Source organism: Pelophylax lessonae (assembly GCF_965119305.1).
Source record: "Pelophylax lessonae genome assembly, chromosome: 10".
NCBI classification, from domain to species: Eukaryota; Metazoa; Chordata; class Amphibia; order Anura; family Ranidae; genus Pelophylax; species Pelophylax lessonae.
This window is the reverse complement of record NC_138777.1, coordinates 175,591,854-175,618,266: the sequence shown is the minus strand read 5'-3', so window position 1 is coordinate 175,618,266 and position 26,413 is coordinate 175,591,854. Positions and strand designations below refer to the sequence as shown.

The 26,413-nt window shown below is 41.1% G+C and overlaps 1 protein-coding gene across 1 annotated transcript in view; it reads right to left on the bottom strand.

The window, feature by feature from the left end:
- Window positions 1-25,084, bottom strand: part of LOC309565539 (uncharacterized protein) — a 127,557-nt gene extending 102,473 nt beyond the window's left edge. Inside the window, exons 1-4 of the mRNA XM_082270497.1 lie at window positions 24,912-25,084; window positions 16,324-16,375; window positions 14,218-14,405; window positions 10,851-11,012 (exon numbers count right to left, since the gene is read on the bottom strand). Coding sequence (XP_082126623.1) covers window positions 10,851-11,012; window positions 14,218-14,405; window positions 16,324-16,375; window positions 24,912-25,052 — 543 coding nt within the window. The 5' untranslated portion in view covers window positions 25,053-25,084. The remainder of the gene's footprint in view (window positions 1-10,850; window positions 11,013-14,217; window positions 14,406-16,323; window positions 16,376-24,911) is intronic.
- Window positions 25,085-26,413: the final 1,329 nt, after the last annotated feature.

Here is a 26,413-nt window from a genome sequence, read left to right as displayed (position 1 = left end):
AAGTAGTAAAATTGCATATTTTGTAAAATGCTTTTCTTTTTCATCATATGATAGCAATAAAACGTATTATTTTTTTTTTTTTTAATCACTGTCTGTGTCTTTACTGTGGAAATTAGCTTTCATTTTTTGATATTTATCTTTAGCACAGGAAAATAGTTCCCAGTTGGGGTATAGAGAGAAAAAAAAAACATGGGAATTCTTACCCTTTCCCACTGTATCCAAAAAAAATTTTGGGCTGAAACTCGATGTTGAAACAGTTATCTTCTATAAATATTTAAAGCAGAACTCCAGCCAAAAATAACAAGACAAAATCGAATAGCCCATTAAAACAAAGAAACAACCAGCTTTTGCTGCAATATTCAGCTTTAATCTACAGCCGTTTCTTTCAACCAGTGTTCTGTGGAATTCTAGGTCATCAAAGGTTACTAAAGATTCATTGAACTGTGGCTGATTAACCTCATATTTGATGATGCCTGCATAGTACCAGGGGCAACACCACTTGGCAAAGTCAGTTGTATGGCACCAATGATCTTTTTATCTGTTTGTAGAAGGACTTTCTGACCGCCTAGGCTGTGCATTCTTCCTACTGGCCATAAAACCAAAGTACATTTTTCCCACTGGTCTGCAATTATTTGGTTTCAGCAAGGGTTCCTCAAGACCTGAAATGTATTTTCATGGGTTCCTATGGGTCAAAAAGTTTGAGAAAGACTGTTCTAGAGATTTCTTCCACAGTACTTTGTTTTTGCCACTAAACATCCTCCGTTTGGTAGCCAGCATTATTCAACCCACTTCCTGTGATCCCAGGACCTGGCTCAGCCTATAATGGGCAGTGAAAGGAGAAGTAACACTTCTTTAATTTTACAGAAAAACTTAAGTCATACAGGACTTTTTAGGGACAAAATCTTCATAACCAACAGAAGTTGGGAAAAATATGCAGAATCTAGCTTGGGGAAGATTGGTCAACGTTCCAACAAAACACTAGATATTCTCAATTTTTATAATTTTTTCTTGGTTTGGTTGTCCAAACCCAGCTTTGTCTGTAAGCAGAACTATCGTGCCAGATTTTTCCATTGCAATAAGGTTTAGTAATAGCTAAAAGTAGCCAGTGTACTATGCCTTACTATCAGAGATGTATAGTAATAAGTAGAACTACTTCACTACTGTACTTAAGTACGGAAAGGCGGTATCTGTACTTTCCTAGAGTAGAATTTTTTTCTCCTACTTCCACTTTTACTTCACTACATTTTTTTGATGATTTCAATACTTCTACTCTGATATTTTTTTTTTTTTGTGCTGCATAGTTACTCTTTACTATTATAAAAATTACCACTGCTAGAACAGTAGATGGCAGGTTTCATGAAGCTCAAAACATGTGTAATATCAGCGCATACGAAAATAAATGCTACTGTATGCATAAATAAAAGCTGCATTTGAAATAATAAAAAACAATATGATGTTCAAACTTTTGACTTCTTTCTTTAATAACTACATAACACAGTACTTGTACTTTTACTGTCAGTAATTGAGTAGCATTTTTTATTTCAAAACTACTGGTACTTTTACTTTCAGTACTTGAGTAGCAAAATTTTTAAAAAAACTACTTGCAATACTTAAGTACAAAAAAATGTTGAATACTTTAGTACTTCTACTCAAGTCACCTTTTGATCGAGCACTTCCACTTCTACTCAAGTCACTTTTTGATCGAGCACTTGTACTTTTACTCAAGTATGGGTTTCGAGTACTTTATACAACTCTGCTTACTATGTTCAGCCATGTAACAGTATAAAATATTACAGGCTACCCACTAGAGCATATGTAGGTCTGTGTTAGCTAGGCCTTTCCCTTTTTACAGTTACAGTAATTGTCTAACTATAGTCCCTTTCTTGGAGACTAAGGCCCCCTTTACACATATGGTCCAATTGTCCGTTTTTCATCCATCCGTTGACGGATGAAAAACGGACATCAATGCATCTCTATGTAAAAACGGATTTTCATCCGATTCCGTCAATGTCCTTTTTTGGAACGTATGAATGTCCTATTTTTCATCCGTCAAAAAAACGGATCGTACGAAAAACGGATGTATACGGACAAACGGTCCGTTTTTCAAAAACGGATGAAAAAAAGGATGAAAAACGGATGAAAAAAACGGATGAAAAACTGATACATTTTGACTTGACTGAACTGATGAACTGAACAGACCGTATGTATAAAAGGGGATTAAAACGTTTAGGGTCCTTTCACACGACCGCTCCAAACAGATCCGCCTGTCAGTTTTTTAGGCGGATCTGATCGGATGCCCCATGCATCCCTATGGGGCAGCGGATGTCAGCGGTGACATGTCTGCTGACACCCGCTGCCATCCGCATCCGATCCTGTCCGTGAAATCCGGACCGATGGAAACAGAGAGGAGAGGCAGTAGTTTTTATCCACAAAGGATTCAAGGGGCTTGGATACCTGAACCCCAAGATATCTAAACTCAGTCACCCATCGGAGGGGGGTCTGAGGAGCCAGCTGCATCGCCGAATCATCAAGTGGGAAAATCACCGATTTGGACCAATTAATACGAATACCGGAGTATACTCCAAAGGTGTCAAAAATGGTAAGCGCCGCCCCGAGATAGGGATCCGCATCCTGGAGGTAAAGAAGAGTGTCGTCCGCAAAGAGAGATATTTTCTCCTTTAGGGCACACACTCGCAGACCCCCCACCGCATCTGCTGCCCGGATCAAAATAGCAAGTGGCTCCAGAGCTAGAGCAAAAAGGCTGAGGGACAAAGGGCACCCCTGAAGAGTGCCCACGGTGGAGGGGAAACAACTCAGAGAGGTCACCATTAGTACGAACTCGCGCTCTAGGCGCCCTATACAGTAGTTTCAAACCATGGATAAACTTAGGACCAAAGCCGAATCTATGTTGTTTCTTATCTAATTATAAATCCCACCACCCCTATGTAATAGAGATGAACAAACACAGATATGTTTGAAGTCCAGCATAGGTGGCAACCATGGTTGCCTTCCTAAAAACAGCAGAGAAAAAATAAAAAGGAAAACAGTCAGCCAGGAAAATGCAGCCACCACATCTAAATTATGGTAAGCTTAAGCTTAAACTTAAAAACAAATAAAGCTTCTAGCAAGAAGAGACAGATCATCCACCAGGCAACCCCAAGGACCCAGCAGATAAACAGGTGGTCCAGCGATAACCTTTCTTTTGTTTTCAGAAAACTGGGGTGGGTGGCATGATTGGTCAAAGCTTTGAAACTGCCTGAAACGTGCACTTGTAAGCAGTTGGTTTCTGATGGGGAAGGCCTATAGCTGATACCCAGTCTGTGTGGACAGTATGGCAACTTTCTGACTTGATAAGATCCTCAGGCAACTCACTAAGAAGACTCAGAAAGGGAATCTGATGCCCTTTATTCCAGCTTTGCATTACATAGGAGGATATTCTGGCTTCATCTTTTATGGAAAAAAAAACATTTCTCCAAAGCCTCCTTACTCAGCAAGGGCAACCTTGTGCCTAGGGAGGGAGTAGGGGTAGAAAAGCTTATATGTTGCCTAGGGGCCCATTTTGCACTAATTTGTGTCCGCTAGCAGGTATAAAATACAAAACCTAGAGGGTTCTGATTCAGCAAAGCTTGGGTACACCTTTGTAGCCTTCTATCTCCTCCTAACATACCCAAATTCATAGCTCTACCCAAGGCTTGCACCTCTTATCATAGATGAACAATCCAGGTGCTGGCTATCGTAGCCCGCCTCTACTCTATATCAGAGATATGGAAAAATGTCAGCCACACTCCAATCCTAGCTCCTCTAATTTATTTATAGATTGTCAGCAAATTACTGCATACAACATGTCTCCACCCACCTTTCTGAACATTCCTGGCTTGCTCACAAGTATGGGGAAATTTCGCATATCTTTGTGAGCAAGACAAGGTGGTAAAACTCGTTAAAGAAGGTTGATTTTTGGATGGAGACATGTTGTATGCAGTCATTTTGCTGACAATAAATACAAGAGTAGCTAAGTTTAGGGTGTAGCTGACATTTTTTCATAACTCCTATCTTCTCTTATACATTCCTGTAGTCAATGGGGCAGCCCAACATAGTGAGGATCAGATGGGAGGGAGTAAGTAAGCTCTAACACTACCCAGATATTCTTACCAGTTATTTTTTATTGCCCGACAAATGTTGCATAAACATTATACCAGAGTTATTCTAATTTCTCTCTAAGAAGACAGATTTTGTTTTAGTAGAGGACAGGCTATCATGTACCTGGTGCTGGAGACCAATGGAGAGAGGGTTTCACTTGTGGCTAAGTTTAGGACTCCCCTGAAGGTGGGACAGGAGGAGTCAGGCACAAAGTAGCACAGGTCGCCTGCTAGAATGCTTGCAGAGATGTTCTGTCTAGGATGCTTGTCAGAGGAACACCTGGGAGTACACCTGATGCACTGGAGTGGTGTCTGTAGAATGGTGGTGCCCATGAGAAGCAGCAGATCTTTGGTAGAAGAGAAAACAATAAAGAAGTCGGTTTGAAGCCAAGGTCAGGTGCCAGGTTGGATACAGAGCAAGCGTAGTCAGGTGGATAGCTTGGGTCATACACAGGAGAGCAGGATAGGATGATCCGTTAGCATCCCGGGGGCAGGTCAGGAGGCAGGTCGAAGATAGGTTCAGGGCAAGCCGAGTCGGTAACAGGAAATCACAGGAGCAAGGTAATCACAGGAACAATGCACTGGAGGAGCCGAAGATCCACCAGACTGGCTTCCTAATAAAGGCAGTTTGGTGCCAAATAAGGCTGGGGGCATGCGTAACTATGTGCCAATGCGCATCTGTGCACGCCCTTGTGCATCTGTTATGCGCCAGTGCACAATCCAGCAGCCATGGAAAGTACCTGCAGCAATGCCAGGTCTTTGAGAACCTCTGTTGCAAATGGCGCCCTGACACTGGCAAACCAATAGAACTAATAAATGCTGTTTTGGAATCTGAGAATGACTAATACTTCCACTTTCTTGAACCCTGACAGATATTGTCCTTCCACTTCTGTTAACTGTCATATACAGTAGATATAATTTTTCCAGGGGCTTTACACTGAGTGCAACTGATATTGTCACGATTACTGGGTCAGGCTCAGAGTCCAGTCGCAGGAAGCAGCAGCACAACCGTGGTCAACAAGCAGGGTCTGGTACACAAGAGATCAGCCGGAGTGAGGGAGCAAGCAGAAGAGTAGTCGTAGTCTTTAGCCGAAGGTCGGTACACAAGCAGTGAAGGGCACAATGGCAGCAGGCAGAGGCGTAGTCCTGGAACGTAGCTGGAGGTCGGTACACAAGTGGAAGATTCAGGAGGATGAAGCACACAAAGCTAGATCTTGGCAAAGCACAATAATCTGGCATCAGGAAGTTTCCAGATCAGGCTTAAATAGGAAGTACAAAGGAGTGGCCAAAGGTTCAGAGTTCACAGGAGGCTGGGCAAGGAACTAGGCAGGAAACTGGACAAGGTCTAGGTCACCACATAGATCTAGTATGCATAGATATCAGCTGCTGGATAGCTCAGCAAGAAGAAGCACTGTCAGAAGCAACTGAGGACCTGGGTTCGAATCTGGGCCCTGACAGTATGCCCCTCCTTCTAGGATGACCACAGGGCATCTCAGGGCCAGGCTTAAGTGGAAACCTTTGATGGAACTCCCGAACCAGTCTAGGAGCATGGACATGCTCAGCAGGTTCCCAAGAATTTTCTTCAGGTCCGTATCCTTCCCATTTCACCAGGTACTGCAACTTGTTCCTGTGGATCCTGGAGTCAATTATTCCTTCTACAATAAATTCCTCTTCACCGTCAACAACCACAGGCAGGGGAGGAGGAAGGACTCTCCCAGGGAAGGAATTTTCATGGAAAGGTTTAAGTAAAGAAACATGAAAAACAGGATGGACTCTCATACTGTCAGGAAGTTTCAAGCGGAAAGTAACTGCATTAACTTGTGCCAAGATTTGAAAAGGTCCTATATACTTTGGCCCCAACTTAACAGATGGTACCTGAGTCCTGAGATTCTTTGTGGATAACCAGACCTTGTCTCCAACACGGAAGGACGGTATTTCTCTTCGACGTCTATCAGATGCTTTCTTGTAAGCCTCCTGTGCCACCTTCAATGTTTCAAGCAATTTTCTTCGAGTTTCCTGTAAAAGAGATAACCTCTCATTAACAGCAGGAATTGGTGTAGCAATAGGGAGGTCAGGAATGCAAACTGGATGGTACCCTGTATTCACATAAAAAGGACTAAGAGATGTGGAGCTGTGCTTAGAATTATTGTAGGAAAATTCTGCTGTTGGCAGATAATCTACCCAATCATCCTGCAAATAGCTAACAAAACAGCGAAGATATTGTTCCAAAGTCTGATTTGTTCTTTCTGTTTGGCCATTGGATTGAGGATGAAATGCAGAGGAAAGATTGACTGTGACACCCAGGGACATGCAGAAACTTCTCCAGAATTTGGAAGTAAATTGAACCCCCCTATCAGAGACCACATCATCCGGGATTCCATGTAGTTTAAATACTTCCCGGATCATTAATTCAGCAGTTAGTTCCGCATTGGGTACCCCCTTAGTTGGGATGAAGTGAGCCATCTTGGTGAAGCGGTCAACCACTACCAAGATGGTGGTCATTTCCTTCGAAGGAGGGAGTTCAACCACAAAATCCATAGAGATTGATCCCCAAGGCCGTGATGGAATTGGAAGAGGTTGAAGCAGTCCGACAGGGGAAGATCGGGGTGTCTTATGACGTGCACAAGTTGGACAAGAAGCAACATAGTTCTTAACATCTTTCTTGTAACTAGGCCACCAGAATGAACGAGACAACAGTTCAGCAGTTTTAAAGGCCCCAAAATGTCCTGCAAGCTTAGAGTCATGAACCAGTCTGAGGACTTCTAGCCGCGCACTTTGAGGGACATAGAGGCAATGGTTCTGAATCCAAAAGCCATTCCTGAAGGTGAGACTCAGGTCCTTGGGTGGATGTTTAAGGAGGGGATCAGAAGAGTAGCCATCTTTAAGCAAGGTCAAAAATTCTTTGGGATTAGTGGCTCCTAAAAAGTTCTTTTGAGAAAGAATGGTGCAGTCAGAGTTGCTTTCTTGAGGGGATTCAGACAAACTCCGTGACAGGGCATCAGCCTTGCCATTTCTTGAGCCAGGTCTATAAGAAACAATGAAATTAAACCTGGAGAAGAATAAAGACCAGCGTGCTTGTCGGGAGGACAGTCTCTTTACAGAACGGATGAACTCTAAGTTCCGATGATCGGTAAGAACAGTCACTAAATGCTCAGCCCCTTCCAACAGATGCCTCCATTCAGAGAAAGCTTCCTTTATCGCCAGCAGTTCTTTATTACCAATGTCATAGTTCCTTTCAGCAGAGGACATCAACCGGGAAAAGTAAGCACAGGGATGAAGCTGCATCTTTTCACCTGTACGCTGAGAAAGGATAGCTCCAACAGCAGAATCTGAGGCATCAACTTCTACAACAAAGGGCAGTTCAGGGTCAGGATGTACTAGAATTGGTGCAGAGGTAAAGAGTGTCTTTAGTTTACAGAAAGCAGCTTGTGCCTCTGGTCCCCATGTGAAGGGACATCCCTTCTTGGTTAACTGGGTAATTGGTGCAACCACCTTGGAAAAGTCCCTTATAAACCTTCTGTAAAAGTTGGCAAATCCCAGAAATCGTTGAATTTCTTTAACATTCCTAGGGGCAGGCCACTCCACCACTGCTTTAATCTTATCAGGGTCCATGCTCAACCCTTCAGGGGAGATTATGTACCCCAGGAACTGAATCTTGGTCTGTTCAAATTCGCATTTCTCCAATTTGATGTACAGCTGATTCTTCCTCAGGCGGTCGAAAATAATGGATACGTGTTTGCGATGTTCCTGTAGAGAATCTGAAAAGATAAGAATATCATCTAAATAAGCAATCACAAATTGATCCAATAGATCTCGCAGCACATCATTTATAAAGTGTTGAAAGGTTGCTGGAGCATTGCAAAGACCGAAAGGCATGACCAAAGACTCAAAATGTCCATATCTGGTTCTGAATGCAGTCTTCCATTCATCACCCTTACGAATGCGAATGAGGTTATATGCACCCCGTAAATCCAATTTAGTAAAGATCTTTGCAGAACAAAGTCTTTCCAAAAGCTCGGGGATTAGTGGGAGGGGATAGCGATTTTTGATTGTGATTTTATTTAATTCCCTATAATCAACACATGGTCTCAATGTCTTATCCTTCTTTTCAACAAAGAAGAGACCTGCCCCAGCAGGAGAGGTTGAGTGTCTTATGAACCCCTTTGCCAGGTTTTCATCCAACCACTCCCTTAACACCTTTAATTCAGGTTCAGACATAGAATAGAGGCGGCCAAAAGGAATCTCTGCCCCAGGTAAAAGTTCAATAGGACAGTCATAAGGGCGATGTGGGGGTAGCTGATCAGCATTCTTCTTATCACACACATCATGAAATTCCCTGTATTGAGGTGGCAGGCCTTCATATCCAGGAACCATGTGTTCCTCTACCCGGACATTCTCGATATGGGAGGAATCAGGTTGACAATGTCCTTTACAGTACTCTGAGGCAAAAGTTAAAACACGTGTTTCCCAATTGACAGAGGGGTTATGAATCGAGAACCAGGGGATACCTAGAATGATAGGAAACTTTGGTGATGAAATCAACTGAAAACATATGGTCTCCTGGTGATCAGGCTCAAAAAACAGACTAAGAGGAGCAGTCTCATGGGTAACTGGCCCGGAGGATAGAGGGGAACCATCAACAGTCTCCATATCTACAGGTAAGGATTTACTCCTTAATTCAATATGATGGTCTTGAGCAAATCCAATATCCATAAAATTTCCCCCCGCTCCAGAGTCCAACATGGCAGAGCAGGAGATGTCATTAGCCCCATCAGAGAGTCGAATGGGAATTATAAAGTGAGTGGGCGGAGCTTGTATAGGATTGCTTTCTTCAAGTATTGGAGAAACTGACTGAGCAATGGAACTAATTTGTTCAATGTCTTTCACATCAGTTGCAGCAACTGTTCTCCTTAGCTTATTTGGACAGTTAATAGCATAATGTCCAGAGTCCCCACAATAAAGGCATAAATTTTCACTCCGACGTCTTTCCTTTTCCTGAATAGTGATACCCCTTCTAACGGAATCAATCTGCATAGGTTCAGGGTTACTGGAATCATGAAAAACCTGAGAACTTTTCCGAGGAGGTTGACTAAAAGAAAAACGCATACCCTCAGTATTTCCCAGTATTCCCAGTCTTTCTTTTCTCCTTTCAGAGAGTCTCTGGTCAATACGGATGCACAATTGGATAAAGTTCTCCAGATCATCAGGGGTATCACCTCTAGCCAGTTCATCCTTTATTTGCTCAGAAAGCCCCTGACGAAATTGGCTTCTTTGTGCTGCTGGATTCCAGGTTGTATCTGCGATCCAGCGCCTGAATTCAGTAGTGTATTCAGCCACGGAGCGTCGTCCTTGACGCAAATTATGCAGTTTGGCCTCAGCAGTAGCACATCGATTTGGATCGTCAAAAACTTGGTCCATAGCTTTAGTAAAGGTGTGGAGGTTATTTAAAATTATGTCATCCTTTTCCACATAGGGAGAGGCCCAAGATAAAGCTTCCTCTGTCAGGAGATTGATAATAAACAGTACCTTCTTTTTTTCAGGAAAAAATGCAGCAGGCTGCATTTGAAAATAAATGCGACACTGATTAAGGAATCCTCTGTAAAGCCTTCGGTCTCCATTGAATTTTTGTGGAAGAGGCATTCGAACACTGGACTCAGGACTTGCGCCATTTAGGGAACTAAGATCCAACACCTGTTTCTCTAAGTCCTGAATTGCCTCTTGTTGATCTTTCACCACATTTTGCAGTTCTTTAAATTTTGCCTGATAAGTGACACCAAACTCTTGTAATTCAGAAATTTGCTGAGTGATATTGGCAAGGGTAGCTGCTACTGCGGACTCCATTGTGGCCAGATTATTCTGTCACGATTACTGGGTCAGGCTCAGAGTCCAGTCGCAGGAAGCAGCAGCACAACCGTGGTCAACAAGCAGGGTCTGGTACACAAGAGATCAGCCGGAGTGAGGGAGCAAGCAGAAGAGTAGTCGTAGTCTTTAGCCGAAGGTCGGTACACAAGCAGTGAAGGGCACAATGGCAGCAGGCAGAGGCGTAGTCCTGGAACGTAGCTGGAGGTCGGTACACAAGTGGAAGATTCAGGAGGATGAAGCACACAAAGCTAGATCTTGGCAAAGCACAATAATCTGGCATCAGGAAGTTTCCAGATCAGGCTTAAATAGGAAGTACAAAGGAGTGGCCAAAGGTTCAGAGTTCACAGGAGGCTGGGCAAGGAACTAGGCAGGAAACTGGACAAGGTCTAGGTCACCACATAGATCTAGTATGCATAGATATCAGCTGCTGGATAGCTCAGCAAGAAGAAGCACTGTCAGAAGCAACTGAGGACCTGGGTTCGAATCTGGGCCCTGACAGATATCTTTAAGAATTTTACATCCCTGATGAAGTAGGAGTGCTGAGACCCTGAAACATGTTGGTTGCTCTCTCTAAAAAATGACTGGCCTATGTTCAGTAGTTGTAGTGGGACATTTATAGGGATCAAATCTCATTATCAGGATTTCTTACAGAGACCATCTGAACCATAGCATATGTGGTTCTCATGGCAATAAGCAGGGCATGTTAGTAATTGCAGTCATTGTATTGTCACCACCATCGTCTACTATAAGATATTTAGATAAGTACACTTTACATTTTTTTCTCAGTAGGTTTATGTAGCAGCTGACAAGCAAGAATGTTTCAGAAAATGACAGACCAGGCTGTTTCGTTACCTTACTGCAGCGATATTCAAAAAGAGGCTGAACAGAGAATTCAAGTGGTGTTCTCTCTATAGACGCAGCACCACTGGATATGTTTATCACAGCCGCCTTGCTGCAACTCTTGACTTCATTAGAATTTTCCTGTGCAGCTCTCTTCAGCAAAGGCAAGAATGCCTAAAGAGGCAAAAATTGTTATTATACCTAGGATTACTTCTCAACCAAAGCTGGAGCATTTGTGAAAATATGAATATAGGTATGCAATGCTAGATACATGTAAAGTAGATATATAGACAAACTTCCTCTTTTCTTTGGAAGATTTCACTTCAAGGCCCCTTTCACCCATATGGATCGTTCATTTCATCAGTTCAAGTCACGTATTCATCAATTTTTCATCAGTGGTCATCAGTTTTTCATCCGTTATTTCATCCATTTTTCATCCATTTTTTTTTTTACATCCACTAGCAATGCAAAAACGGATGAAAAACTGACCGTTTGTCAGTTTACATCCCTTTTTCGTCCAATCCTTTTTTTTTTTTTTTTTTTTTTTTTTTAATTATAAATTTTTATTGAGGATTTAGGTTATACAACAGAAAACAGCATAGCCGTGCAAATAGCAGCAAAAAAAAAAAAAAACAATTTCTTACATAGACAACAAGGACAAAGAATGCATTGCAGGCTAGAATCTGTATTATATATTACATTTCAGTTAGCTCTATCTTCTCCCACTATTCACTACGACATAATCTACAAAAACATAACCATAATGACACAACCTCCCTCCACCCAACCCATTTTCTACATTATATATAAAAAATAAAGAACAAAACAAAACAAAGTAAGGAGAGAAAAGAAAAAAAAAAAAAAAGGGGAGGGGGGAGTCAAATCCACTCCTTCAGGACCAACGGCAAGTTAGTTAAAGCACCCATCAAACCATCTCAAGGCTATCTGCCTAAGGGCTCTTTCACACGGAGCGGACCGCATTGCGATCCGCTCTGGCACTTTTTTTTTTTTTTCACGGAGCGGATGACATTTGTGTCATCCGCTCCGTATGTCCGCATATGATCCCATCTGTTTGCGGATGATATACGGACATAATGTATGTCTATGGGCATTGCGGATGTCAGCGGATGACACTGCTGACATCTGATTTTGCATCCGTTCTGTTTTTTACAGGGAACAAAAATAGGGTTCTGTTCCGTTCCAAAAAACGGAACAGAACTGAAAGGACGAAAATCGGATGTCAGCGAATGGTCATCCACTGACATCCGCAATGCCATTGACTTACATTATGTCCATATATCATCTGCAAAATATAGGAGGATATACGGACATGCGGAATGCCCGTTTGAAAGGGCCCTAAGTCAGTTTTTTTTAATGTAAGAAAAATAGAGCTTTTATCAGTTTAAAAAAATGGATGATTGTGGATGTAAGTAGATCATCCATTTACATCCGTTTTTGAGATGCAATGATGTCCGTTTTTCATCCGTCAACGGATGGATGAAAAAACGGACAAATGGACAGCATGTGTGAAAGGGGCCTTATTTCTGCTTTGGTGACAACATCATTTTTTGGGATTTAAAATTCATTGTGCAAGACAGTATTACCAAAACAAAGCATGGTTTGTACCAAAATTATATTTATCACTTTATTATGCTAAAGTGTAAATCCACTTTTGGTGAGACAATTACAATGCCCTCTGGGTGCTCCATGCACATTGCAAGGATTTTAACAAATAACTAAATATACTATAATATATATATATAGTATATTTATAACTATATATATATACAAAGTATATTCCTCGTGCCAATGGGAAAGTACTATAAAAAATGTAGATTTAAAATAGCGGTGGGTAATTTTACAAAAAAGAAGAGCCTAAAAACAATAAATAGCAGCTGCTGTACAAAATGAGGTATAAAGAATGTCTATGGCCTTAGGATTAGACCAAATACAGCGCTTGCTCAAGCCAGTGAATACCAATAACTATATCTTTGTTTCAATGGTAAGTATAATACCAGTATAAATATTTGCAAATTAATACAACATGTGAACAAAAAATTCCATCTAATAAATCATGTGCAGATTGTTGGTGACTAAAATATTTATAAATATATATGAAAGATGAATGAAACTCTGAGGACGTCACCGGAAGTGACGAAACGCGTCAGAGGGACTGCACAGCCTCATTGCGTCACATCGAGGTGGAGCGCAAGCCGGAAGTAGCCTGTCTCTCCGCGAGGAGGATGAGCAGCCCGTACCGCTAGACCACCAGTGATGTAACACTACCTTTTAAACTATTTTACCCGATTTATGGGCAATAAAGGATATCTTTAAATCGAATTACACTATTTGGAGCGTTTTTCTTCCATATACCGTCATTTGATACCCCGGAATACAGCGGAACCATCTGCAATTGTGGGACCACTACAAGGGATACCTATTAAGCTCAGGGGGCTTTTCAAGCGTGAATGGTTCTAATACCATATGGTATATAGAACCCACTCCATCTGGTAAGTGATCCAGCTTATGTACTCGCAAAGGAATTGATGTCACAGCAAATTATGCTAAAGCACGTGCACTTTTGAATTGAAGATCCATATAATTTTTGTCATCAAGGACATTCACTATGTTTTGAGCACTGAAGTCACTTTTTATAAAAAAAACCTTTTGGGACTTTACATATATATTTAACAATTTTTTTATTCGCGGATAATTTTATAGGAAAAATGTCACTTATACTTGATATTTCATATATATTTATAAATATTTTAGTCACCAACAATCTGCACATGATTTATTAGATGGAATTTTTTGTTCACATGTTGTATTAATTTGCAAATATTTATACTGGTATTATACTTACCATTGAAACAAAGATATAGTTATTGGTATTCACTGGCTTGAGCAAGCGCTGTATTTGGTCTAATCCTAAGGCCAGAGACAAGGATTTTAACAGCCTTTTGCTGTCCTAACTTTTTCTGTTCAGAAGAAAAAGCCATTTGTTCCACTATGTTCTTGCATGATTCCTGAACTGGCTTATTCCGGAATTGGAGGGTCTGCACTCATTACAACCACCTGGTGCACTTTCCGTGTTTTACCTACTTCAATACCAGGCACTTTCACCCCCCTCCTGCCCAAGCCAATTTTCAGCTTTCAGCGCTGTCACGGTTTGATTGACAATTGCGCGGTCATGCAGCACTGTAACAAGGTTGCCAACCGACAGTAAATTTTCAAACAGTTTGTAAAAATCAGTGATTTTTACAATTGTCTGTAAATATCGGGGACTGATAATGTCATGACAAACCCATGGTTGCAGGAAAGAAATTTGCTCCGTGCATGGCCGGCCTTACACTCGAGCTTTATCAATAAATGACTTTACCTGTGTAACCAGCATTGTTCCAATTGTATTAGTTTTATACATTTCCATCATGTCTTTTGCTGTGGCTTCATACAGTGAGTGAAAGACTGCAATTCCAGCATTGTTTATCAGCAAATTCAACCCCCGTCCATTCAGTCTTTCTGTAATATCACTGCAGGCTTCTTCAATGCTTGTTGGATTTGTTATATCTATCAATAGTAAAACAACAATAAAATCAATTGTTACCAGGGGCTTTATTTTTACTCTGGTTATTAAAGATTTATGTGGCACCATTTTCTTCTGTGGTGGCAGGCAAAATAAGTTAACATGCTGAGTATAGCAAGAAGACATAACAATTATTCAGGAAAGTACTGCCTCTCTTTGGATACCAGCGCAATGCAAAGTGAGACTAATTTCACATTTGCGCTCTCAGGGAACCTGTAGGGACATGCGTCCATACTTCCACATAATGGCAAGTACCATTGAGGACTTGCGGCAGCTCAATTCTTCTTTTACTTACAACTGGATAACAATATGAAAGGTATGTTAAAGCGGAACTCAACTGCATCTGAGCGTCACAAACTGCAAATGTCTCCATGCTTTTTTTTTAAATTATAAAATCATTCTGAAAAAAAACCCTCCGGTATTTCTAGTCATGGCCACCTTGAGTAAGGGCAGATGATTCATAGGATTTTCTTCCTGGAATCCATCTGCCCTTGGCTCAGGCACGCAGACAGGAGGGTGTACTTAGCTGAGAAAACCATTCCTGAGCTGAAAAACAAATCCCCATGAAGACTCCCGGGATGTAGAGACATAATGCTGGCCTAGGCCAAAACCCAGGATGCAATAAATAAAATATAGAAAAAAAAAGTTAAAAATTTATATATAATATATGAATGTACTTTCCTATCTATTTACTAATGCTAGCAACACAAGGATAAGCGGTAGTGGGTTTTCCTACCAGAGATGAATCATATAAGGAAAGTAAGGAGACTTAAAGCTGAACTCCAACTTTTGTTACATTTAACATAGTTCTTTTTGGCCAAGCTGCTGTATGTAGCCTCAGTTATATATAGTTTATATCGAACATCCAGCAGCCTCACATGTTAGTGAGGGACATAGATCATTTCGGCCAGCTTGGCCCAAATAAACCATGTAAAGTGTTAGGGATGCACCGAAATGAAATTCTTGGCCGAAGCCGAATAATAATGAAATGTTTGGCCGAAGGCCGAATACCGAACGCGGTGTTTCGCATTTTTTCCATTTATTTTGCCAATTTTTTGTCCTCTCTCTTGCCCTCTCATGTCTCTCTCTCTCTTGTCCTCTCATGTCTCTCTCTCTCTTGTCCTCTCATGTCTCTCTCTCTCTCTCTCTCTCTCTTGTCCTCTCATGTCTCTCTCCCTAAATGTTACTGTAGGGAATGGGATTCAGTGCACACTGCAGCCTTGTACCATAATGTTAGTGACACTGTAGGGATTGGGAAGGATGCTGGGAATGGAAATCAGGAAGCATGCAGGCAGCCTTGTAAATTTTAATTGCAGATACAGGGCACTGGGCAGGTCAGGGTTAATATGGTAACATCAATTACTCAGTGACAGTCAGTCAGTGTCAGTGTGGACTCGATCATATTATACAGTGACAGACAGTCTCTCATAGTGGTGGTAGTAGGAGGCTGGAGGTGGACTAGTAACAAAATTATTCGGCCTTTTGACTTATTCGGCCGAACACCGAAAGTGCTATTTTTTCTATTTTCGGCCGAATAATGTTCGGCAGCCGAATATTCGGTGCATCCCTATAAAGTGTAACAAAAGCTGGAATTCAGCTTTAAACCATGGAAATATCTGGTAACATTGGTGTTAGCGCCCCTGCAGTGTTATCATTTGTTCCAAGCCTTCTTACTTTTACATGACAGCTGGGTCAGCATGTAAATGTGACGAATATTCAAAGCTGATTATTCCATAAACAATATTATAATTGCAAATACAGCTTTTATTTGCAAATGTGTATTGATTTTTCTGCTTTTTTAGCCACAGTGTTTTTAACTGAAAAGATCAGGTTGTGTTCCAGAATTGAAGATGTGCAACTTTTCACCATAATCTGGTTTATGTTACTATAATAGAGACTTACCAAGTCTGATAGTAGCAAGGTTTGAGTGTTTTGAGGATAGAGATTTTAGTTCCTGTTTAAAAAAAATCAAAAAGATACGTGGGTATCATAAAGTATATCTTATCACAGTTTCATGAAATACATAAACATTGAATATAACTTGTTTCTTTAATAAGTCTTTCATTGGTGAAAATTCCACTGATGATGTTTTTTTAATTATGTTTTTAAGCTAAAGTCACATGGGATTTATAACTGCAATCAGGCAAGAGGTTTTTTTTTTATCAATAATGGTGCATATGTGACAGTTTGATAGCATTTCTCAATGACCTCAATGGCGAAATGATGCATTGTTGGAAATAACTGTAAATATGTTACTGCCCTCCTAGGATCTGAAAGAGGTAGATAATCATTAAATATGTATATATATATATATATATATATATATATATATATATATATATATATATATAAGGTGCTCAGATATTATTAATGTCCGCAATAAAGTAGATTGTAAATATAAATAATAAATATATAAATAAATAAAGGCGATCCAATGTTTGCGGTGAACTACAACATAAAAGTGCATATAGTGCTAGACAGATCTTATATAGCAAGGGTATTATTATATACCTAAATAAAGTGCGTTATTTATAATCTGTACAAATATCAATAATTACATTGAATATATTCCATGAAATAAATAAATATTCAACAAACACATATATAGTGCAAACAATTGTGCCAAGTGTCCCAAAAGATCCAAAATTGTGGTGAAAATTCAAAATCTATTTCATCCAGTAGTGAAATCCTTCTAAAAACTTCTCCACCAAAAAAATTTAAGTGATGGGGTGCTCTTCCACTGGTGACACCTATGTGTGTGCTAACGGCATACCTCCATCCTTAATCAACAGCGCTTGTGGGTGGTACAGATTCTATGGCTTGTAATCCTCCTGTGTATGATCCTTTTTTCTATCCTCAAAGTATTGCAGAAAACTAGGGAACTTTTTGCCTCTATAGTCTTATGCCTCGTACACACGCAACGATTATCGGCCGACCGATCGGCCCTCTTTTGTCCAGTGTTGTTGTGTTGGTTGAAATGTGCTCTAGACTGCACACGAATTTTCTCGACCAACAACAACCAACTTCAGAAGTGATGTCATGTGATGGTTGACTTTCCGTGTGTTTTTTATTCTCTGAGCATGCCCAGTCTTGCTCATCTGATTTTTGTCTGCCGAAATCTGTACTGACTGACGAACAATCGGCCGTTCTGTTGACGGCCAACAAAAATTTTATAGCATGCACACCAGATTTTGTTCGGCCCAAAAGTCGGAGTCGGTTGTCGGAAGCATCATACTAACAAGCCGACAATCGGCCGATCGGACGTTGGCCGAAAATTCACGGCCAACAATCGTTGCGTGTGTATGAGGAATATATAGTGTATATAGGCGTGTGTATATAGGCGTGTGTATATAGGCTTTGGGCGAATCTAATGTCTCAAGACCGTGCTGCTCAGAAATTCAGTGAGAAAATCACATTGCACAATCAAAAATAGGCGGAGGAGAAGGCGGTGTTCGAGGAGGTGATGAAGGACCAGTATCACCCGGGCAGCACAGTCTGGAGCCATTAGAGGATGCTGTATGTACATGGACTAATTTTTAAGTCCCATTCCAACACGGAGAAGACTGTTTATATTCTCATTGGTATGCCTTGTGAATAAAAAGGCTAACAAAGAGATCTGGGTTATCCTAAATGCTTGCATCATTAACCACCTCAATACCAGACCCTTTCACCCCCTTCCTGCCCAGTCCAATTTACAGAGCGGTGACACTTCGACTGACAATTACTCATGCAACACTGTACCCATCTAAAAATTGTATCCCTTTTTTTCACACAAATAGAGATGTCTTTTGGTGGTATTTTTTTTTTGGTAAATAATTGAAAAAAGAGAACATTTTGATGAAAAAAAAAAAATGTTCACTTTTTTTTTTTACATAATGTCACCAATGCACTACAGCGTTATCATATAACTGGTGTGGCAGTGATCTGGCGAGAGTACATTAAAACATTTTTCTTTTGTTACAATTTTCATGATTTGTTTTACGTACTGTGACCATAGTGATGCTGTGCTACTTTTGTTTTACACACTATGATTGCATATAACAGTGATAGCTGTTATAAGCAATCATTTTTAATAAATGGCGTCCATTCATCCAGTGTGTACTATTGTGAAGCTGCGATTAGCCACAGCAATCACATGGTACAGATGTACTATGATTGGCCCCATCCCCATCCCCATGTGATTACGATCACCTATCACAGAGATCAGCCCAATAGTACACAATAATTGACAATGAGTGGAAGCCATTGATTGTGTACAATTGCCATGTGATCTGCTGTGATTGATCACAGCGAGCACAATGTACTGGCAATAGCCCAGTACATGGATTTGTCATCCACTGTGTCCAGGTGACACTGCAGGTGACAGATCATGCCGCAGCTTGGCCCATGGGGAACCGTGTGGCGCAATCCTGGGAGGACATCATATGACATCCATCCAGGATGGCAGTGCTCTTGCTCAGCCATCATTCTATTATAGGCCAGGCGGGAAGCGGTGAATAATTATCTTTACTATATCTTTCATGTAGTTAGTTTACCTTTACCAAAACAATCGCCTATGCAAAAAATGGACGCCTGTAGATAAAAACAAACTGTGCAGCTTTGTCCACTGTTAAATAATGCCCTTGTTACGGGTAGCCCATTTATGTACCTCTCAAAGTTAAAACTCCAAAGGCAGTGGTCGTCTTAGAGGTGTGTTTGGGGTTGTTATGTAGGAATACTGCCCTGCAGCCCAGTCTCCGAAGGGAGGGGATCATGCTCTGCTTCAGTATTTCACAGTACATGTTGCCATTAATGGTTCCCTCAATGAACTGTAGCTCCCCAGTGGCGGCAGCACTTATGCAGCCCCAAACCATGACACTCCCACCAACATGCTTGACTGTAAGCAAGACACACTTGTCTTTGTACTCCTCACCTGGTTGCCGCCACACACCCTTGACACCATCTGAACCAAATAAGTTGATCTTGGTCTGATCATTTTCCCTCCCCGGTATCATGTGACTCGATAGTGTTAAAAGGTCTCAGGTGTGAATGGGGAGCAGGGGTGTTAAATTTGGTGATATTGCTTTCACTCATACTGGTTACTGGAAGTTCAACATGACACCTCATGGAAAAGAACTCTCTGAGGATCTGAAAAAAAGAATTGTTGGTCTGAATAAAGATGGCCTAGGCTATAAGAAGATTGCCAAGACCCTGAAACTGAGCTGCAGCACGGTGGCCAAGACCAGCAAGGTGGCGGTTTAGCAGGACAAGTTCCACTCAGAACAGGCCTCGCCATGGTCGACCAAAGAAGTTGAGTACATGTGCTCAGCGTTATAGCCAGAGATTGTCTTTGGGAAATAGATACATTGCTGCAGAGGTTGAAGGGGTGGGGGTGGGGGGTCAGCCTGTCAGTGCTCATACCATACGTCGCACACTGCATCGAATTTGTCTACATGACTGTCGTTCCAGAAGGAAGCCTCTTCCAAAGATGATGCACAAGAAAGCCCGCAAACAGTTTGCTAAAGACAAACAGACTAAGGACATAGATTACTGGAACCAAGTCCTGTGGTCTGATGAGACCAAGATAAACTTATTGGGTTCAGATGGTGTCAAGGGTGAGTACAAAGACAAGTGTGTCTTGCCTACAGTCAGGCATTTTAATGGGAGTGTCATGGTCTGGGGACTGCATGAGTGCTGTCAGCACTGGGGAGCTACAGTTCATTGAGGGAACCATGAATGTAAACATGTACTGTGACATACTGAAGCAGAGCATGATACCCTCCCTTCAGAGACTGGGCCGCAGGGCAGTATTCCAACTTGATAATGACCCCAAACACACCTCCAAGACGACCACTGCATTGCTAAAGAAGCTGAGGGTAAAGGTAATGGGCTGGCCAAGCATGTCTCCAGACCTAAACCCTATTGAGCATATGTGGGGCATCCTCAAATGGATAGTGGACGAGCACAAGGTCTCTAACATCCACCAGTTCCGTGATGTCATCATGGAGGAGTGGAAGAGGACTCCAGTGGCAACCTGTGAAGCTCTGGTGAACTCCATGCCCAAGAGGGTTAAGGCAGTGCCGGAAAATAATGGTGGCCACACAAAATATTGACACTTTTAGCCCAATTTGGACATTGTCACTTAGGGATGTACTCACTTTTGTTGCCAGCGGTTTAGACATTAATGGCTGTGTGTTGAGTTATGTTGAGGGGACAGAAAATTTACACTGTTATACAAGCTGTACACTCACTACTTTACATTGTAGCAAAGTGTAATTTCTTCAGTGTTGTCACATGAAAAGATATAATAAAATATTTACAAAATGTGAGGGGCGTACTCTCTTTTGTGAGATACTGTATGTATATATATATATATATATATATATATATATATATATATATATTATATATTATATACATATACACTGCTCAAAACACTTTGAAAACACATCAGATCTCAATGAGGAAAAATATCATGCCGGATATGTACAGCATATCACAAAAGTGAGTATAACACTCACATTTTTGTAAATATTTTCTTATATCTTTTCATGTGACAACACTGAAGAAATGACACTTTGCTACAATGTAAAGTAGTGAGTGTACAGCTTGTATAACAGTATAAATTAGCTGTCCCCTCAAAATAACTCAACACACAGCCATTAATGTCGAAACCGCTGGCAACAAAAGTGAGTAAACCCCTAAGTGAAAATGTCCAAATTGGGCCCAATTAGCCATTTTCCCTCCCCGGTGTCATGTGACTCGTTAGTGTTACAAGGTCTCAGGTGTGAATGGGGAGCAGGTGTGATAAATTTGGTGTTATCGCTCTCATACTGTTTACTGGAAGTTCAACATGGCACCTCATGGCAAAGAGGATCTGAAAAAAAAAATGTGTTGCTCTACATAAAGATGACCTAGGCTATAAGAAGATTGCCAAGACCTGAACCTGCAGCATGGTGGCCAAGACCATACAGCGATTTAACAGGATGGGTTCCACTCAGAACAGGCCTCGCCAATGGTAGACCTAAGACGTTGAGTGCACATGCTCAGCGTCATATCCAGAGGTTGTCTCTGGGAAATAGATGTATGAGTGCTGCCAGCAATTCTGCAGAGGTTGAAGGGGTGGGAGGTCAGCCTGTCAGTGCTCAGACCATACGCCGCACACTGCATCAAATTACTCTGCATGGCTGTCGTCCCAGAAGGAAGCCTCTTCTAAAGATGATGCACAAGAAAGTCTGCAAACAGTTTGCTGAAGACAAGCAGACTAAGGACATAGATTACTGGAACAATGTCCTGTGGTCTGATGAGACCAAGATAAACATATTTGGTTCAGATGGTGTCAAGCGTGTGTGGTGGCAACCAGGTGAGGAGTACAAAGACAAGTGTGTCTTGCTTACAGTTAAGCATGATGGTGGTGTCATGGCCTGGGGTTGCATGAGTGCTGCCGACATTGGGGAGCTACAGTTCATTGAGGGAGCCATGAATGCCAGCATGTACTGTGACATACTGAAGCAGAGCATGATCCCCTCCCTTCGGAGACTGGGCCACAGGGCAGTATTCCAACAGAATAATGACCCCAAATACACCTCCCAAAACATCCCTAACATCCACCAGCTTCGTGATGTCATCATGGAGGATTGGAAGAGGACACCAGTGGCAACCTGTCAAGCTCTGGTGAACTCCATGCCCAAGAGGGTTAAGGCAGTGCTGGAAATCATGGTGGCCACATAAAATATTGACACTTTGGGCCCAATTTGGACATTTCCACTTAGGGAAGTGGTTGTGTATTGAGTTTTTTTGAGGGGACAGCAAATTTACACTGTTATACAAGCTGTACACTCACTACTTTATACTGTAGCAAAGTGTAATTTCTTCAATGTTGTAAAAAAAAAAGATATAATAAAATATTTACAAAAATGTGAGAGGTGTACTCACTTTTGTAAGATAGTGTAGATTGATATGGACTGGGTAATGTGTTTGGATCAAAAGGATGCCACATCGTTTGACAGAAATAAAAATTGTCAACCTACAGAGGGCTGAATTCAAAGACACCCCGAAAATCAAAGTGAAAAAAGATGCAGCAGACTAGTCCATTTTTCTGAAATTTCAAAGCAGCAACTAAAAATGGTACTCAGTAGTTTGTATGGCCCCCACGTGCTTATATGCATGCCTGACAACGCATGCTCCTAATGAGACAACAGATGATGTCCTGGGGTATTTCCTCTTAGATCTGGACCAGGGCATCACTGAGCTCCTGAACAGACTGAGGTGCAACCCGGTGACGTCAGATGGACCGAAATACAATGTCCCAGAGCTGTTCTATTGGACTTAGGTAAGGCGAGCGTGGGGGCTATTCGATGGTATAAATTCCTTCATCCTCCAGGAACTGGCTGTATACTCTCACAACATGAGACCAGGCATTGTCGATCACCAGGAGGAACCCAGGACCCACTGCACAAGCGTAGGGTCTGACAATGGGTCCAAGGATTTCATCCTGATACCTGACAGCCATGCAGACCAATTTGACGCAGTGAGCGGCGTATGGTCTGAGCACTAAAAAGCTGACCCCCCCCATCCCTTCAACCTCTGCAGCAATGCTGGCAGCACTCATACGTCTATTTCTCAAAGACAACCTCTGGATATGACGCTGAGCACTTGCACTCAACTCCTTTGGTCGACCATAGCGAGGCCTGTTCTGAGTATAACCTGTCCTGTTAAACCGCTGTATGGTCTTGGCCACCGTGCTGCAGCTCAGTTTCAGTTTCTTGGCAATCTTCTTATAGCCTAGACCATCTTTATGTAGAGCGACAATTCTTTTTTTTTTTTCAGATCCTCAAAGAGTATTTTGCCATGAGGTGTCACGTTGAACTTCCAGTGACCAGTATGAGAGAGTGAGAGTGATAGCACCAAATTTAACACACCTGCTCCCCGTTCACACCTGAGACCTTGTAACACTAACGAGTCACATGACACCGGGGAGGGAAAATATCTAATTGGGCCCAATTTGGATATTTTCACTTAGGGGTGTACTCACTTTTGTTGCCAGCGATTTAGACAATAATGGCTATGTGTTGAGTTATTTAGAGGGGGCAGCAAATTTACACTGTTATACAAGCTGTACACTCACTGCTTTACATTGTAGCAAAGCTTAATTTCTTCAGTGTTGTCACATGAAAAGTTACAATAAAATATTTACAAAAATGTGAGGGGTGTACTCACTTTTGTGAGATACTGTGTATGTATATATATATATATATATATATATATACATACATACATACATACACACACACACACACACACACACACACACACACACACACATATATATATTTCACATCTGTGCTCCTTACAGCCCCAATAACAATTCTTTACATTTGATATTTCTCTCAGCAAGATGCATCATGAAGGCCTAAAGGGAAAAAAAGGTGAATAGAAAAGGGGTGGACAACACGGGAAAAAAAGCAGATGATGTGAAATAACTAAACCCAAATTATTCAACTACCAAGACCCAGAATATTTTTCCTTCACTAGCCTGAGTAAGATCCTAGCAGTGTTAATTTTGGCAGCAAATTTCAATTTAGTTTTAGTCTTAATCTTAGGACTAAAATGGCATGTTAGTTTTAGTCCAATTTTAGTCTTCTGCAAGTGTTTTAGTTTTAGTCGTATTTAGTCGACTAAAACTCCAGTACATTTTAGTCGACTAAAACGTCCTACATTTTAGTCGACTAAAACTAATTTTAGTCATCTATAATCGAATGGGTGTAGTTCAATTGTAATTTGTAATGCATTATTTAAGCATTTCTCTACCATTTCAAAAATTCATTATATAACTACTGCTGGTCCTGGATTGAAAAATCTAATATGTTATTATTTATGGTATTAAGCTTTGAGCATGCACCAGTGTTAATTTTGGCAGCAAATTTCAATTTAGTTTTAGTTATAGTCTTTTGACTAAAATGCCATTTTAGTTTTAGTCGTATTTTAGTCTTAAGACTAAAATGCCATTTTAGTTTTAGTCGTATTTTAGTCATCTGAATTGTTTTAGTTTTAGTCGTATTTTAGTCGACTAAAATTGTGTTAATTTAGTAGACGAAAACGTTTTAGTCTGTTTTAGTCGACGAAATTAACACTGGATCCTAGGAAACACAATAAATATCACAGGGTCACCTGAAGCCCTGAGGTTGGACACTAATACAGTTACAACGTTTTATATATGCTACATTATTAGTTGATGAAGGGCAGCCCATGAACAACAACTGGAATTTGGGATCTCTCCATCCTGAAGACATTGTTGACGGGCAACCCTAGATCATTTAGAACTTATCTAGAGGGGAAAGCTGACAAGATCCATGTTCTCTGAGGACACCAGAGCAGAATATTGTCTGATGATGAACCTCTAATAAAAGGATGAGTGAATCCCTGAATTTTCCAAAATCTCCCTGTCATTGAAGAATTTTTCACATTTAGTAAAAGGGTAAGGTGCCACATGCAGGCAAATGTTCAAATACCTGAGCTGAGTCTGGATTCCGGCATGCCGCAAAGATGTGCACTGGTGGACCCTGTTTGTAAAGAAATGCCTTTACCAGTTCCAAGCCAATTCCCCTGCTGGAACCATTTACAAGAACACTGCGGATAATGAGGTTTGCCATTTTCCGTCACAGCTTTATCAAGAGTTCTGTGTCTTTGCTGTGAACACACAGGGTTTTGCTCTTAGAAAGTTTCTGGTAATAAAATATTAACAAAAGTTCATGTAATAAAATATTAACAAAAGTTCACGTAAAACACACACACAGAAAACTCATGTAGAGTTTAAAATGAAACATCAATCAAAACCTTTTTTCGTTCGGTTTTGGACAGAATGGAGAAGTATCAGTAACTCTGTCGGGTTTTATTATTTGCCCTCTGTGTCTCCAAATGAAAAGATTTTGTCATAGTCGATTTTGACAATTGTCATTGGAATAGGTGCCCCTCTACTTCTTTCTAGTAACAAATCTAAAAGTTTAGATTTCCACTCACACTCTTATGCCTCGTACACACGCAACGATTTTTGGCCGTGATTTTTCGGTCAACGTCCGATCGGCCGATTTTCGGCTTGTTAGTATGATGATTCCGACAAGCGACTGCGACTTTTGGGCCGAACAAAATCTGGTGTGCATGCTATAAAATTTTTGTTGGCCGTCAACAGAACGGCCGATTTTCCATCAGTCAGTACAGATTTCGGCAGACAAAAATCAGATGAGCAAGACTGGGCATGCTCAGAGAAGAAAAAACACACGGAAAGTAAACCATCACATGACATCACTTCTGAAGTTGGTTGTTGTTGGCCGAGAAAATTTGTGTGCAGTCTAGAGCACATTTCAACCTACACAACAACACTGGACAAAAGACGGCCGATCGGTCGGCCGATAATCGTTGCGTGTGTACGAGGCATAACTCTTCCCAACAAGGACATAAACAATGGAAATAGTAAACAGAGGAATGGATAATTATCGGAGTTATGGAAAGCTCTAAATACATTTCCAAACTTCTCCCAAAGTCTCTCATTTGTTCATCTGTTTAAAACGCCTAAAAAAGCATGCTCTAAGCCAGGGTTCTTCAATCTTTTCAGTACAAGGGCCACATTATTTTAAAAATATTCACAGGCTGGAAAAATCAATTATATAAATAGACAACATTTAAATTTATCAGCACGCTTCAAAAAAAATAAAAAATGTGGGCCAGGTAAAATCTTGTAGCAGGCCAGATGTGGCCCACAGGATGTACTTTGAAGACCTCCGCACACAAATAATTAGATTAAAAAATCTTCAACATTGTCCCACTTGTAGGTTAAATGCTCATCTCTTAGGCCCCATTAACACTAGATCCGATCCGTCAAATCTGGATGGATGGAAACCCTATTTTCCATCCGTCCAGCGGATCAGATCGGATCGGATGGGATTGGATGAGAACAGACCGATGGTCCGTTCCCATCCGATTTCCCCCATAGAGATGTATGGGGAACTGACAGCTG